The sequence below is a fragment of the Mchenga conophoros genome, linkage group LG3 (genome assembly GCF_057382185.1).
Source record: "Mchenga conophoros isolate Kocher_MC1m ecotype Shallow Benthic linkage group LG3, M_conophoros_male_GT1.1, whole genome shotgun sequence".
NCBI lineage: Eukaryota > Metazoa > Chordata > Actinopteri > Cichliformes > Cichlidae > Mchenga > Mchenga conophoros.
This window is the reverse complement of record NC_140528.1, coordinates 48,520,580-48,536,139: the sequence shown is the minus strand read 5'-3', so window position 1 is coordinate 48,536,139 and position 15,560 is coordinate 48,520,580. Positions and strand designations below refer to the sequence as shown.

At 36.4% G+C, this 15,560-nt stretch overlaps 1 protein-coding gene across 7 annotated transcripts in view; it reads right to left on the bottom strand.

The window, feature by feature from the left end:
- Nucleotides 1–491: 491 nt before the first annotated feature.
- The window catches only part of LOC146579125 (uncharacterized), an 83,693-nt gene continuing 68,624 nt past the window's right edge, over nucleotides 492–15,560 (bottom strand). For 6 of the 7 annotated variants that reach the window (XM_085261272.1, XM_085261314.1, XM_085261296.1 and 3 more), the window contains 8 exons: nucleotides 12,907–12,981; nucleotides 11,684–11,776; nucleotides 10,529–10,621; nucleotides 8,470–8,544; nucleotides 8,048–8,137; nucleotides 6,643–6,741; nucleotides 3,681–3,731; nucleotides 3,320–3,517 (listed from right to left, as the gene is read on the bottom strand). In XM_085261272.1, coding sequence (XP_085117398.1) covers nucleotides 3,320–3,517; nucleotides 3,681–3,731; nucleotides 6,643–6,741; nucleotides 8,048–8,137; nucleotides 8,470–8,544; nucleotides 10,529–10,621; nucleotides 11,684–11,776; nucleotides 12,907–12,981 — 774 coding nt within the window. Of the gene's footprint in view, nucleotides 787–1,447; nucleotides 1,481–3,319; nucleotides 3,518–3,680; nucleotides 3,732–6,642; nucleotides 6,742–8,047; nucleotides 8,138–8,469; nucleotides 8,545–10,528; nucleotides 10,622–11,683; nucleotides 11,777–12,906; nucleotides 12,982–15,560 lie in introns of those variants that run through there. The other variant, XM_085261320.1, reaches the window with a different exon arrangement.

Below are 15,560 nucleotides of genomic sequence, written 5' to 3'. Positions count from 1 at the left end.
TACGTGTGTGTGTGTGTGTGTGTGTGTGTGTGTTATGCACTCGGGCTTGGCTATTGTTCGCCTGACACCCAGTGAAAATGTAATGTATGAGAAAAGAAAGAAACAAAATATGTTTATATATAGCACAGGAAAAACTAGAACTATATTTATTTTAGTAATAAGTTTGAAATTTAGCGTTAAAAATCCAACATAGTTTCTTCCATTTCTCACTTTAATTAACATTTGAACTCAGACGTATATAAACATGGTTTTGAAACACAATAACACAGGTACAGCAACATTACAATTCTATTTGTCTGACACAGAAAAATGAACAAAATATTAACCCTATTAAACACATAGACACAAAAATTTTCCCAGAATAGTGCTTTGGCTCAGGAGTTGTTACCTGATCAAATTTTTATTGATCAGTTGGTTTACTAACTTAAAACAAGTTTAAAATCTTTCAAAAAACAAAATTAAGTTAATAAATCAGCAGTGCATTTTCAGCATATTTTTAGTTGATAAGGTTTATTAGTTTTTCTGTACAACTGAACAAGGACTGAAAAACTTTAGTATTTGGGAATTTTAGATGGATGATAAGAGCTTTTGCTTACTTCACTTAAAGTGTTACAAGTTGAACAACTGATTATTTAAACATGAATCAGTGACATAACAAACAACAAGTTTCTCCATGATGAAGCTCTTTGACTTTTTGACTCCTCAGTTACATGTTGAGCAACTTCTGGATTAGTTTTGATTGGATCATCTCCGAAAGCCAAAGTTAAATAGGTTGCTGCGGGAAACCTGTTGGCAGAGATCAGTTAGTGTTCTTCTTTTGTGTAAATACAATTCATCACATCTGTAAAAACTACAGTCAGTAAACTTGGAAGACAGATTTAAAGTGTTTGTCCCAACACCCTCAGCTGCCCTGTAATATTAGTTTTGTTTCTATAGAGCAAAGTATAAAGTTCAGTGACTATGAGAGTAAAGGTTTATTTTAGGACTTCTGCTCAGAAGTTTATTCTGACAAAAAAAAAAAGAACCAAGCCTGTGTGAACCTCGAGCCACTTTTTAAAACAGAAAATTGATAAATGAGGAAGTAACAACAGTAAATATGGAGATAAGAAACAAACCAAACAGAGCAGAATTCTTAAAATAATGTCCAACCATCCTTCTACTGATTATCCGGGGCCACGGGATAAACAATGATTTAAAAATCTAAGTAGATGGCTAAGACGCTATGGCTAAAGAAAAGAAATTAATGGATGTTGAAAAGAAAATTAATCTTTAGCAAACAAACCAAAGGACATCTAAGGTGAGTGTAAGATGATGAATGTAAGGACTCCCAATCATGCTTCAGTAAGAAATGTAAGAAATGTACCCATGATGCACATGTAGGAACCTGTTACATAAAACATGTAGAAAAGAGAGATGATAGCAGGTGTTTCATTTGACAAAGATTTACCTCAGTTTTCTCCTCCTCGAGCTGCTTTACCAACTGGAAGACAGAAGAGAGATAAAAACAAAGCTCGGATTTGAACTATATTCACCACAGTTCACTAAAGCTCCAGTTACAGCTTCACTTATACTTAAATATAACTGGCCTGATGTAAAAAAACAAAAACTCCAGAGAAACATTTAAATTTCCATTTAACTCCTCCCAACAACAGTTTAAACTCTTGTCTGTTTATAATTTCTGTTTTATTACAGCAGAGTTGATGGTTTAGTTTCTCACGATTGTTTTCATGCATGCTTCAAGTTGTAATTTCAGTATCTGTATCTGTACCATATAAAAAGAGATGACGGGGAAACATCACAGTAACTTGTTATGTTGGAAACCTTTTGGTTGAGTTTGGAAAAAGATATTTAACCCAGAGGGTTACTGGGGGTTATATTACACCTGAATATAGCATAAATAGTGCTGCTTACAGCTTGTGAACATCTGCTCTGCCACCTCCTAGCAGATCTCAGTCTGTACACCTGACCCCATGAAGAAAAATGAAACAGGTGACAGTGTCAAACTTTAGCTATTTGTCAGGTGAGGCACCTTTGCACCTGACTAACAAGTGCTCTGCAAACCTTAAAGCTAACAGGTGGATTTTCCTGTTTTATAATTGAAGAACCACTGACTGCTTCAGAGATGGACAGTGAAAGTGGACAGTAGAGCCTTGTTTTTCTAAACATAAATCTCATTGCTGCAGCTATGGGCAGTACAAAAGTGCCGTCTTAGTTTGATTAGTAGTTAGGTTTTTTCACTAGTTAGCTAACACAAACTAATGTCTATTAGCACCAACCAACCAAACAAACCGGTAATATTGTACTCGTACAAGATGGATCTACACATGGTCTAACAAACTATAAGTGAGAACACCTATTCCTTAACTCCAGCATCACAAACTGAGTTAAATCTGCTTAAACACTGTCTGCAGTTTTTGAGAGGATGGCTCCAAAGTTTAATATTTCATGTCTACATTAAAGTCAGAGTTTTCTGTGTCACAGAGGTTTCTCTCTTTTTACCTGGTTAATCACTATGGTAACCTGTGCTGATCCCATAAACAGGTTATGATCTGAGATTTGGTTTAAAATCAGCTGAAAACCTCTGATTGTTTAATTTACAGTATCTTGTAAGTTTCCTTACAATCTCTTCTTGCCAAATACATTTTAAATGTGTGAGCTGTTAAACTGCACCTTACTAAAACTACTGAATGATCAGTGTGCATCCATTAATTGTGTGATGCAAAAAAACATGAATACTGCTGAGTCTCTTTTACACTGCAGCAATTAGAAGTCACACAGCAAGAATATCTGTTCAGTCAAATTAAATTCACTTTGATGTGTGAGCAACTTTATCAGACTGTGGGGCCTTTATTGTTTACATCGATCCAGTTTAAAGATTCATAAACCTAATGTGCAGTCGTCACCTTAGACAAGAACACTGAGAGTGCGCTCAGAGATAAAACGATGAACTGGAATTAAAATGTTTATTTTCTGTATCCTAAATATCCAAGTTAATGACTTTCAGCATTTGTCTTTTTTTGAAACATTTTTGCATTTTTTATGTTTAGAAGAAAATTCAGCAGGATTATAACAGAGAGATAAAATCCCTGATTTCTGGACTTTAGTTTTTTCAGGGTTTCTCCTGCTAGAGCTGATTGTTTAAGTATGAATACTTTTTCTCCAACAACAGGTGAGAGGACACATGACTGGAGATGTGCTCTTTTATAAGAGATGATATAACAATACAATCACAAACTTCACTAAAGAAAAAAAAATCTGTTTAAAATAAATTAAAACGTGTGTTATGTAAATATAAAGTGATTGAGGATGTTTTTAAGTTTCAAGTTTGAAAACAGTGAGAACAAACTTGAGCTTCACTAACAGTTATTTGGTGTCTGAGGTTTGTTCTCATGTGTGATTGTAACCTGAACATGTAGAAAACAGAGATAATAGCAGGTGATTGATTTGGGTGACAAAGATTTACCTCATTGAGATTTTTCTCAGTTTTTATCTTCTTCTCCTCGAGCTGCTTTACCAACTAAAGGACAGAAGAGAGATGAAGAAAAAGATCACAGCTATGAACTGAAATATGTTTTTGTGCTGGAAAATTAATGTTTGTGAAGAAATTCCAAATTTGGATTGTATACAAAGAGATAAAAGAGAGATGACAGCAGCGAACTGCTATGGGTAAAAAGATTTACCTCTTTGAGTTTTCTGTCACTTTCATCATTCCTCTTCTCAGCCTGGAGCATCTTTTCCAAATAGCAGAGAGAAATGAAAACATCAGTATATTTTTAATGGAAATATTCTTCTAATCACTTTTGCAATATCCTAATTTATTTAGATTAGTTTATTTCTTAATGTAGTAAAACAGCTGTCATTCTTATGTAGATCACCAGTCAAAGGTTTTAGAACACATGTTATTTTTAAGTGTTTAACTGGTCCCTCAAATCCTACATTTTCCTCTCAGCATCTCGTCTTCTCTTTGTCCTGATGAAGCTGATGCTAATTATAGAATCATTTCTCTGACTGCACATTAAAAGACATGAAAAAAGTCTCATGCGTTGACATTTTGTGAGTGCTTTCTGTCATTTTTCAGGCCTGCTTATAGAAAAATATGACTAAAACAACTCGTGTATTTGAATTTCAATAAATGTTATTTAATTAAAAACTTCCCATCTATCAATTTTCTTACACTAATCCAATTTACATAAATCAATTCATCAATCAATAACTAAAAGTATTGGGGCTAACACTACTGTGCTATGGGGTATTTTTGAACTTGTGTTTCTTGTTTCTCAATAAAAAGTAAAAAAATTAGCAGGTTGGTCACATCAAACAAATCATATCAGCATCATAATTTCCACTAACGACTTCACATTAAGCAGAAAGTCACAGAGGAACATAATGAGCGTGCAGGTCTATGATCATTGGTATAGCAGCCATCACATACGTCCATGTTTATCTGTCTTCTGAGCAACGCTTTCATATTGAGTCTTCACTATTGGGGTTGGCACAACTCAGCTCTGTGTACTTTGAGTTCAGTTTATGAACTTGAACCACAACAAATAATGGTCCCATTTACTTTGACATCTGATACCAAATTTCTTATTACTGTCAACATGGGGCAGGGATAGCTCAGTAGGTAAAGTGGTCGCCCCATGATCGGAAGGTCGGCGGTTCGAATCCACTTAACGGCTACCCTGAGGTACCCCTGAGCAAGGTACCGTCCCTACACACTGCTCCCCGGGCGCCTGCTTAGTGGGCTGCCCACTGCTTCACTGAGTGAATGGGTCAAATGCAGAGAAAAACAAGTAATTTCCCCATGGGGATCAATAAAGTATCCATTATTATTATTTATAGAATAATTATGAATTTCAATATAACCACAACTTTTATAAGGATACTGTAGCATCTCTTAAATGAAATGAACATCTGCAATAGTCTTACTCTTGTGTTTATCTTTTCACACACAGTTAATCCAATCAAACGTAATAATAAAAGAATAAAAATAAACTTCCTCTTGAGTCTACTCATTTCTGTCAACCTATGACAGAAGCACCATCACACAAAGCAAAGAAATCATGCATGTAAAGTGAAACAACAGTGCTTTTTGTCTGAATGAAAAGCTGGAACAGAGCTGATCCTCTACATCAGACTTTAGGCAGAACGGGGACCAGATCTGGACCCAGTGTTGAGATCTCTCTGTAAAGTCGAGACTGTTTAGTCAGGATTTAAACCGAAAAGGAACAATTCAAGCGTTTTGTCTCTTTAATTAATTTTTCTGAAGTTAAGCACTTAATCTAAATGTGGGCAGTTTTCATATTTATATGGTGAGAATTTCAGCAGGCACACATACATATCTGTTCAGTTTTATGTTGTGTCACCAAAGCTGTTTTTGAATTATATGTTAAAAGGTTTTGAAATGCACAATCATATGAAAATATCTGGGAACCTCTCTCCCTGCATAAATATTCACTCTTCATTCAACAAAAAGATAACAGTGGCATGTATTTCATTTCCTCCTCATTTCCTACATCTGAGTACTGGAGTGTTTCACAAACATCTATTTTTAGTGAAGCAGTATTTAGACGTACAGAATGGAGTTAGTTGTAAAAGCTGGCTGTGCAACAATTTGGGTATCGTTGTAATTTTACTGACTGAATACTGATTACTTGCAACACTAAATCAGTTGGATTAGCTTGTTAATCCTTGAACTTCATAGGCAAGCATGTCCAATCATAAGAAAATGTATTTAAGGTGGAAACTTTCAAGTTGTGCTTCTCTTTGACACTGAACACTGACAGAACTGGATTCTCAAAGTAATTCTCAAAAGATCTGAAAACAAAGATTGTCAGTACTGTGGTTCAGGGGAAGGCTGCAAAAAGATCTCTCAGAGGTTTGAACTCAGTTTCAACTGTAAGGACAGTAATCAGGAAATAGAAGAGCACAGGCACAGCTGTGGTTGAACTCAGGTCAGGCCAAGAAAATTACAGGAGCTGCACATGCAGCGGACTGTCAGGATGAATCACCTCCAAAACCCTGCAGAGCATCTTGGTGTTGTATTTGTACATATGTATGGGAGGGTATTGAAAAAAGGCCTTTCTGCACTCACACCACAAACAGAATCGCTTGTTGTATAAAAGCTCATTTAGATGAGACAGATTGAAACTGTGCTGTGGAAGAATAACACCACATTCCCCTGAATTGGATGTCATTGAAAATTTGTGGGATAATTTGAAGCAGGCTGTTGAAGCTTTTTTGCTTTTTTGTATGGAAGAAGGATCAAACATGGCTTCATCTAAGATCCAGACACTCATCAAAGACAATCCGAGGTGTCTTGAATTATATTTGCAAATGAAGCTCAATTAAGTGTTGATGTGCTTAAGTGTTAACAAAAATAATGAGACATTATGATCATCTGGATCTTCGCATCAAGAAGTTTTCTCTAACTGGACTCTCTACATTTCAGTTTAATAACAATAATAATAATAAATCAGTGTGTGGTGGGGTAATGTTTATTTATATTGTACAGTTTGATGAAAATACTGACACTAACTGTATATGTTCTGAATGACAATAATATGGCTATTCTGTTCTATTCTGTATTACCAAAGAGAGTCGAGTCAGCAAATTCTCATTTAGTATAAAGGAAACACAAACCTCCCAATTTTGGGACTCCATCTGCTTCTTCAGATTCTCTGCTGTGTCTTTCGCCTCCTGGAGCTGATCGATGATTTTACTATCTGTCTCAGCCTGGAGCTGAAATGTTACATGAGGAAAGAGCAGGCGGAAGAAATGTTCACCTTTAAGACACAATATTAATAACACAATAGGATTTAAATAAAGCTAGAAATAAAATCTGTATTATGTAAATATAAGCTGGATAATATAAATTAATATTTGTAAGGAAATATCTTTTGTTCAATTTAGTTTCTAAAACTAAAACCAGCTTTTACTTTTTCCTTACTAATTATATGCACAAAGGTGAAACATATTTTGCTTTATGCTTGCTTAGCAACTATTGATGCAGAAGGTGTTAAAGATAAGCATGCCATGAATAAGTCGACAGGAAACATCTGGAGGGTGAGACAGCCATATAGGGTAAAATGTTGTTGAACACGGAAACGTGTTTAACTGTCATTAATTATAACTTATATTCTTTATTGACGCGAAAAGGGGCGTGAACCCTGACATAATAAAACTATTTTAAAAGTATGCTTTGAGCGGAGATCTGTGTTGACAATGTAGTGCTGCGTATCTTCCCACACGTGTGTTTAATAAATTGAATAAATGCTTAAATAAAAAGGATATCGAAGAATAAACATGATATAAAAATTATATAATTCCCACAACACATCAGTTCTGCTGATTTTTTTAATTGATTATATAAATCTACTGTTCATAAGGTTGGGGAAACCTGCAGTCAGCTGAAGCTGACGAAGAAGTTACTTGGATGAGTGACAAACGTTTCTCCCACTGAAAACGCTACGTCCAGATGAACAGAATCAACCTTTTGGGAATATGAATGCACACTGTTTTTTCTTACATGTATCAATCAGTCAATCTTTATTTATAAAGCACTTTTCATACAAAGTGCTTTACATGGTTAAAGGCAGCCCACCCCACCTCGCCCTCCAACTCACTCCCCACACTCTCATTAACATAACAATCATGGATACATACATCTTTTATAAAAAGATAAAATAATTAAGAATGGGATACAATATAAATATAAGAAAAGTAAGAAGATAAAAAATGACCAAGAATAAAATCAATAAATATTAGTAAAACCTAAATTAATAATATAAATAGAATAACAGGATAAATAAGCATAAAATAAATAAACGTTAAGTAAAAGCTAAATTAAAAAGCTTAATTTTTAATTTTTAAGCTAAATTAATTATATCTGGGATTTTTTAAAATAATTTAGATGCTAAGATTTTGATTTATTGATTCATTTATAATGTACAGTGTGATGGTGAGTAAATATTGATGTGTGCAATTATTCTATTCATAAAGAGAGTTGGCTCAGTAAATTCAAAATGTTTATAATGGAAACACAAACCTCCAGATTTTGCTTCTCCAGCTGCTCCAGTTTCTCTGCTGTTTCTTTCACCTCCTGGAGCTGATTGATGATTTTAGTATTCTCCTTCCACTGCAGGAGAAATGTTACATGAAGAAAGAGCAGAAGGAAGAAATGTTCATGTTTAAAACACAATAATGAAACACAAACAGTCACATTAAAGCTGTATGATGTAAATATAAGAGAGCTGATGTAGCATGATGTTAACAACATTAAGTGTTGTGGGATGATGTCAACAATCTTGCAGTGGTAAGATTTCAAAGTTGTGTTTGGTTAATGATACAGAAGCTGCTGCTGGACAAAACTGCAGGAATATAAGTGCACAGGTCTGTGATCATTGGGAGGATGACAGCATCACATGTGTCCATGTTTACCTCTGTGTGCTGAGAGATGCTTTCACTGACCTTTGAGTCCAGTGTAGGAAATATTGCCATCAGCTTCTGAATGAATTCATCCTTCTCCCTCTCAGATTTGATCATCTGTCACAAAAAAAGACAGACATATGTATGTATGTTTCTGCAGCATTTTGTTTATAAAAGTAACAAAATTATTGAAGCTTCACACTGTGAGTAACATGTTTCCAACCGTACTCAGTCTGATTGGTGGTTTTCTATTTTTTAAATGATACACACTGTATAGAATAAAATTTCTCTACTTTGTCTAAGAGAAACCAAGATTGCGTCAGTGTGTACAGTGGATGTAGTTAGTAAGTAAGATATTTCAGACATTATTCTGATACAGAGGAGGAGATACTGGAATTATAATTAGTATCTATGCATGCATTTGTGATTTTGTTTGACCTTCCCATTTTGCTCACAATTTGAATTTGTTCACACTGCAGATGAGGAGACTGCTTCTCCACCGAAAAAGAGACCTTGTTTGGGGACTGAGACAGCGAAAGATGGCACAGTGTGGCGTGAAGAACATGTGGGGACCTGTCTCCCTTTCACCCCAATAGAAGCGTACGCTGCAGATGGAGAGCCAACGGCTAAGGCCAGGAGAAGTATCTCGAGTCGCCTTCAGAGCTTCCTGTGTTTCGTCACTCTTGACATGCTTCGTAGCATTCAAGAATGGACTATTCAACATGCACAGCAAACGGAGGATGTTCATTGGTTCATGGACCTCCCTGAACTAATGGCATCCAAGAAGTTTTTGCGCAAGTGAAAGCGATGTGAAAAAATTGTCCGTGGTAACATTTCTGCCCTTGTCTAGGAATGGTTCCATCAGCCTCATTACTACATCTTTTACAAACTTTGAACAGGCGATCCATGCTTTTATTACATCCCAGCTTTACTATTGTAACTCCTTATATGTTGGAGTTGACCAGAGCTGCCTTGTAAGAGTTGGTCCAAAATGCCGCAGCTCATCTTCTGACACGAACTACACATTTCCTCGGTGCTTGCCTCTCTTCACTGGCACACTGTTCACTTCAGAATTTATTTGAACATTTTATTGTTAACTTACAAAGTTAACTTACATTTTTCTCTTTTAAAAACTTTGAAAGGATGATCCATGCTTTTATTACATCCTAGCTGGAGACCAGCTGCAGTTGGTCCAGATGCTGCAGCTGGTCTTCTAACACAGACTAAACGACTTCCCATATTTCCCCGGTGCTTGCCTTCACTTCAGAATTCTTTTTAAAATTGTATTGTTAACTTACAAAGCCCTGAAGGGACAGGCTCTCAGGTATTTATCTGACCACCTTCTAGGTCTCTAAGATCAAATGATCTTTTGCTTTTAGCCATACAAAGGTCAAAGCTGGTTCACAGAGGTGATTGAGCGTTTGGGGTCGTAGCTCCTAAACTGTGGAATAATCGACGCCTACCCATCAGACAGACTCCTACTGTCAATCTTTTAAATCTTATCTTAAAATACATTTGTATTCACTGGCTTTTAATAGAGTATGAGAGTTATTTGGTATTTGATGTTTGGTACTAATATTATAAGTTATTTTACTAGTTATTTTGTATTTTTGTAAAGCACTTTGATCAACATTGCTGTTGTAATGAAATGTGCTATAGAAATAGATAAATGATAAAATGTAAAGAATCTAAATTATGTAAAGTCACAAACTCATAAAAACTAAACTCAACCAAAACTGCTGAGGGTTGGTGCTTCAGCTTATGAACTGTAATCAGTTAGAAAAGTTAGAAAACACTCTGATTTGATGGGAAAAACATTTTTCTACTTTACTGAAGAGTTGATTGTTTCATCCTCTTTCATCAACATCTAAAAATCCCTGTACAGGGAGGAAGGTGACTGTTTATTTACTGAGATCAACAGCAGCATGTGTAGCTTCCAAATCCATATTTAAAATATATTTTAGACCTTTACATTTAGTTGTATTTATTTATCTAAATAGTCTGTTAGTGTGTAAATACTGATTTGGACTATTATTTTATTCATAATAATTCATCAGAGCTGAGTCAGCAAATTCATAATATATATAATGAAAAGACAAACCTGCTGATTTTTGGACTCCAGCTGAATCTTCAGGATCTCTGCTGCTTGTTCCAACTGCTGGAGCTGATGGATAGTTTCAGTTTTCTCCTCCGACTGCAGGTGAAATGTTACATGAAGAAAGAGCAGAAGGAAGAAATGCTCTCTACTGAGACCAACAGGAGACTTTTCAGATTGAAATCTAAACTAGAAAACTGAAACTTGTTGCTTCTAACACGTGAATGACAATCAGATCCTTTTACACAGCAGTGAGTCTGTTCCTCTCCATCAGCCTATGACAGCAGCACCATCACACAAAGCCAACAAATCATGTATGTAAAGTGAAGCAGCAGCTTTAGTTTAATGAGAAGCTGAAACACAGCTGATCCTCTACATGATCACAAACACCAGAAGTGAAGTTTCTGCTTTGACTGTCATGGTCCTGAGTCAGTGACACAGTGGTTCCAGGTCTCTGGACTTTATAATGTTTGAATATTCTATGTTGGTTTCATTTATTTTATGCTTTAAGTGTGTTTAGGTTAGAATAAGCCCTCCCTCTGTGTTCCCCGTCCTCTTGTGTCTAGTTCTGTTTGTTATTTGTGTCTCAGTCTTGTCTCCATGCTTATTTGCCTTTCTGGTCCCCAGTCACGTCTCTCCGTCTCATTTGCACTCAGTGTGTCTCAGTGTGTGTTTCTCATGTTTCCTGTTTTATTCTGACAGTCTCCTGTCCTGTGTGCATCATGTCCAGCTGTGTTCCCCGAGTGTCTCCTCTCTGCCCTGATGTCCTCTTGTGTATATAATGTCTGTGTCTCCGTCTATTTGGTGTTGTGAGCTCGGTCTAGCTGTGTGTCTTGTCTGTTTAGAAAGTTTCTGTAGTAGTATTTCAAAGAGTTAGTTCCCAGTTCATGTTCACGTCACCTGTTTTCTGGGAATTTAGCAATAAAATTTTTTCCAGCGCAGTTTTGCCTGAGAGTCCACAACTCTGCCTCCCACAGAAAATTTACCATGACATTGACTGAGGTTTGGTTGTAGACTGCCTCAAGATCATGTATGGATGATATATTTAGACCCTTAGATTTAGATTTGTTTGTTTTTCGTTTATACTGTAAAGTCTGCTGGTGAGTAAGTGCTGATGTGCACTTTTATTCTATTCAGTTATAGAAAAATGGAAAGACAAACCTCATGAGTTTGGAGCTGCAGCTGCTTCTTCAGGTCTTCTGCTTTTTGTTTCACCTGCACGAGCTGTTTGATGATATCAGTGTTCTTCCTCCACTGCAGGTGAAATGTAGCATGATGTTAACAACATTTTTTTATTTTATTTATTTATTACTTATATATAAGGAACCCCATTAGCTTCCACAACAGTGATTGCTGGTCTTCATGCACAATGCATAAAAATCAAAAACCCTCTTACAATATTTACAATAATCAAAAACTGTGTAAATAGATTTTTATTTTTTTTAAATTAGGAATAGTAGCTAGTTCTCTAAGGCAGTTATAAGGCAGTTTATTCCTCTTAAAATATGCTCTCAATATAACGATTTTTTAAAAAAAATTGCTTTTGGATCAAGGAATTACTAAATTGCAGTTTGTTACACACCGTGTAGCATGATTGTGTATTTCATACGATACTGCAGCTGAGCAGAGAAAACATGTGTTGTGTTTAACAGTGTTGCTTTCTTTATAAATAAAAAGAAGCCAAAGTGTAATTTAGTTTGTACTGGAAGCTAAAAATGTTTATTATCTATTCGATCGTGCATTAATAACATCTTATTTAGACGGAGCATTTCCTAACCACAGCTATGGCCTGTCTCATTTTCTTAATGACAGAGTCTCTATGTTGAGACCATGAGGTGGTGATTTATAGTAACACCAAGTAGTTTAATCTTGGTGACCTGTTCTTATACTGATCTAGCTATGAAGAATCAGTTATGGAGTGTTGACTAAACATAGTCTAATTCCAGTTAACATAGATTTAGGTTTAGATTAACTAGAATCATGTTATTTTTACTTATCCAGTAAAACACGTTCAGCAAATCTTCTTGTAATATGCTGGTCAATTCTGAATTATCACTAGCTGAATAAAACATGGTGGAATCATCGATGTACATTACAAGATGAGATTTGCCCAAGACATACAGCGGATCGTTCATGAAAACTGAAAAGAGAAGTGGAACGAGGCAGCTGCCTTGGGGTAGACCACAGTTCATATCACAGCTATCTGAGAAATAACCATTATAACCTTTTGGTTTCTTTCAGAGTTGTGTTTGGTTAATAATACAGAAACTGCTGCTGGACAAAACTGCAGGAATATAAGTGCACAGGTCTGTGATCATTGGGAGGATGACAGCATCACATGTGTCCATGTTTACCTCTGTGTGCTGAGAGATGCTTTCACTGACCTTTGAGTCCAGTGCAGGAAATATTTTCATCAGCTTCTGAATGATTCCATCCTTCTCCTTCTCAGATTTGATCATCTGTCAGAAAGACAGACAGATGTTGATATTTCTGCAGTGCTTTGTTGGTAAAAGTGACAAAATTACTGAAGCTTCACACTGTGAGCAACATGTTTTGTGGTGATCAGTGCCTGACATTAGACCAACTGTAAAAAACTGTATGCAGTTGTTTGCACTAAACCAAAACAACCACCATCTTCCCTCATGCGGCTACCCCACTGGCACCAGCTGGAGGCCTGCCAAGGTCACACAAATCTCCCCTGATAACAGCACTGCTGCTGGAACTCTTTGTCCTCATCCTTGAATGTCACCTGAGACGACTGAAGACTGTTGACTTTCTCTTAACCGGGTGAAGGGACACTTTCTCTCCGCTGAACACGGGATACACACACACACATGCACATGTAACTGACACAGACACACAGTCACCACCACCCCCCACCTCCAAATGCTGATGTAGGCAGCAGGTCTGGACCAGTGCCGAAGAATGGAAGAAGTAGGATCGGATGGCTTTTTGTCTACACCCTCCCAGCAGTTACTTGTCATGTCTTTTGATGGTTTAAGATGTGAGATTCATGTGCTTTATGTGCTCAGGTGTTTTTTACTGTCCTCAAACTGCTCTCCTAGTTGGAGACCAGTCTGTTTTGAGCATTTTTCATTGTTTTTTCTTAATGCTTCCTGTTCTGACCTGTCTCCACAATGTGATGTTTTTTAAGTAATGTATGTATCGTCAGAAAGGTCCAATTTCAGTGCAGGTAACTGCAAGTGAAAAATAAAGGCTTCATTCATTTATTTTCAACCATTATCCCCTTAATCTGTTTGTGTCCTTATTTGTTTTCAGTGATACAGACTGTACAGAGTTACAATTAGGTCCATATATATTTTTGGACACTGACGCAAGTTATGTTTTTTTACTAAAAATATTCTAATCATAGTGATATAATGGACATAATGTATAGACGCTCCTTAACATGTGCCACCCTCTTTTTAAATTGACCAAAGGGAATTGGACAAGTGACTCAAAGGCTATTTGATGGACAGGTGTGGACAATTCATTGGTTATGACATCATCAGTGAAACAGATGAAAGGCCTGGACTTTATTTAAGGTGTGAATTTGGAAGATGCGGTCAATCTAGCTTTCCATGCAGGTAAAACAAGCCGTCCTTAACTTAAGCTGCAAAAACAGACACATACACACACACCCTCCCCCCCATCTCAGTTTAAAAAACAAACAAGCTAAATATACATCTGTGGTAGATTTCTACATATCTGACTTCGAAAAAAACTAGAAAGAGACTTTTTCTATTTTCCTGTTCAGCAGTTTTTACAGTGTTTTATCTTCTTTTACCCGCTGTAACAGAGAATTTGTGTTTAATTTCATTTGACTTGTGTGTACTGTTGGTTTGTGGCTGTACCTTTTTGAAACAAAGAATGAGTGAAGATTTAAGAAAAAAAAATATAAACTGTGTTCAAGGTCATGACTCACTCTGTCTTCATAATGAAGAGAAAAACTGTACACTTTATGGCCATAAGGAGATGCTACTATTTTTAAGTGTTGATAGAAACCTTGTATCCTGTATTGATCCCTTTGCAAACGTTTTAACTTTCTTCTAGTAAATCTCAGAAAATCAGTTTTAGGTTTAAAAGCTCAAATTATTTTCAACAGAGAAACGTTCTGTAAACACAGCTGGTTTGGGCTGATCGCCAGAGGGTAGATGCATGTTAACAACATTGTGGGCTGCATAAGTGACGACTTACTGGGGATGAATTCACAGCAGACACTAGATGAGATTAAAGTGAACAATATGGGGAGCTTAAAGTCCAAAACAGAAGTTTTATATTAACTAGTTCAAATGTCCAGTTTATGAAAAACAAACATGGTGAAATATTTCAGCAATAAAATGTGTGGATAAATTAACATTGGGTGATATCAAAGACCACTTGTGTGCAAATAGTACATATGATGAGGGGGGAATGAAACATGATAACATCATGTAAGCATCAGTATCCATTAAAGCCAGAAGCAGTGAATGCAGCAATACATGCCATAGCACCTAAAGTTCCACCAGAAAGCAAATATTTCCTGTGAATGAGCTGCCTGATGCATTTTTCATTATGAAAGTTGATCCTAGTCATTTTTAGTTTGTCTTCTCTTTGCAGGGGAAAAACTGTACTGGTTGTGCGTTGGGCCCAAACCAGGCCCCAATGTTTTTTAGCACTGCACTTAAAGAAAAGCTGCTAGCTTTCATTCCTCTGGAGGATTGACACTTTTGCACATGTCAGTGATTTTGTGACCTGTTCTCCTTCTAAACATGGCTTCAAGATTGAAACTAAAGCGACACGAAATACTTCGCTGAAGACAATCACAGGGCATGCCTCCCCCAAATTATAATGGGCTTTGAGAAAAATAACTTTTGAAGGACACATGATCACATTAGATGGTAAGTCCCTCTCTCTAAAGACACAGACAAAGCTTTGACTGCTTCAAAACTGACTCTACAGACTGCACCTACTTTAGGATGACCCTATCCTGATAAACCATTCACCCAGACAATGGACAAAAAGGGTGGATTCTTTTTTTATTGCAGGAGCGTGGGGA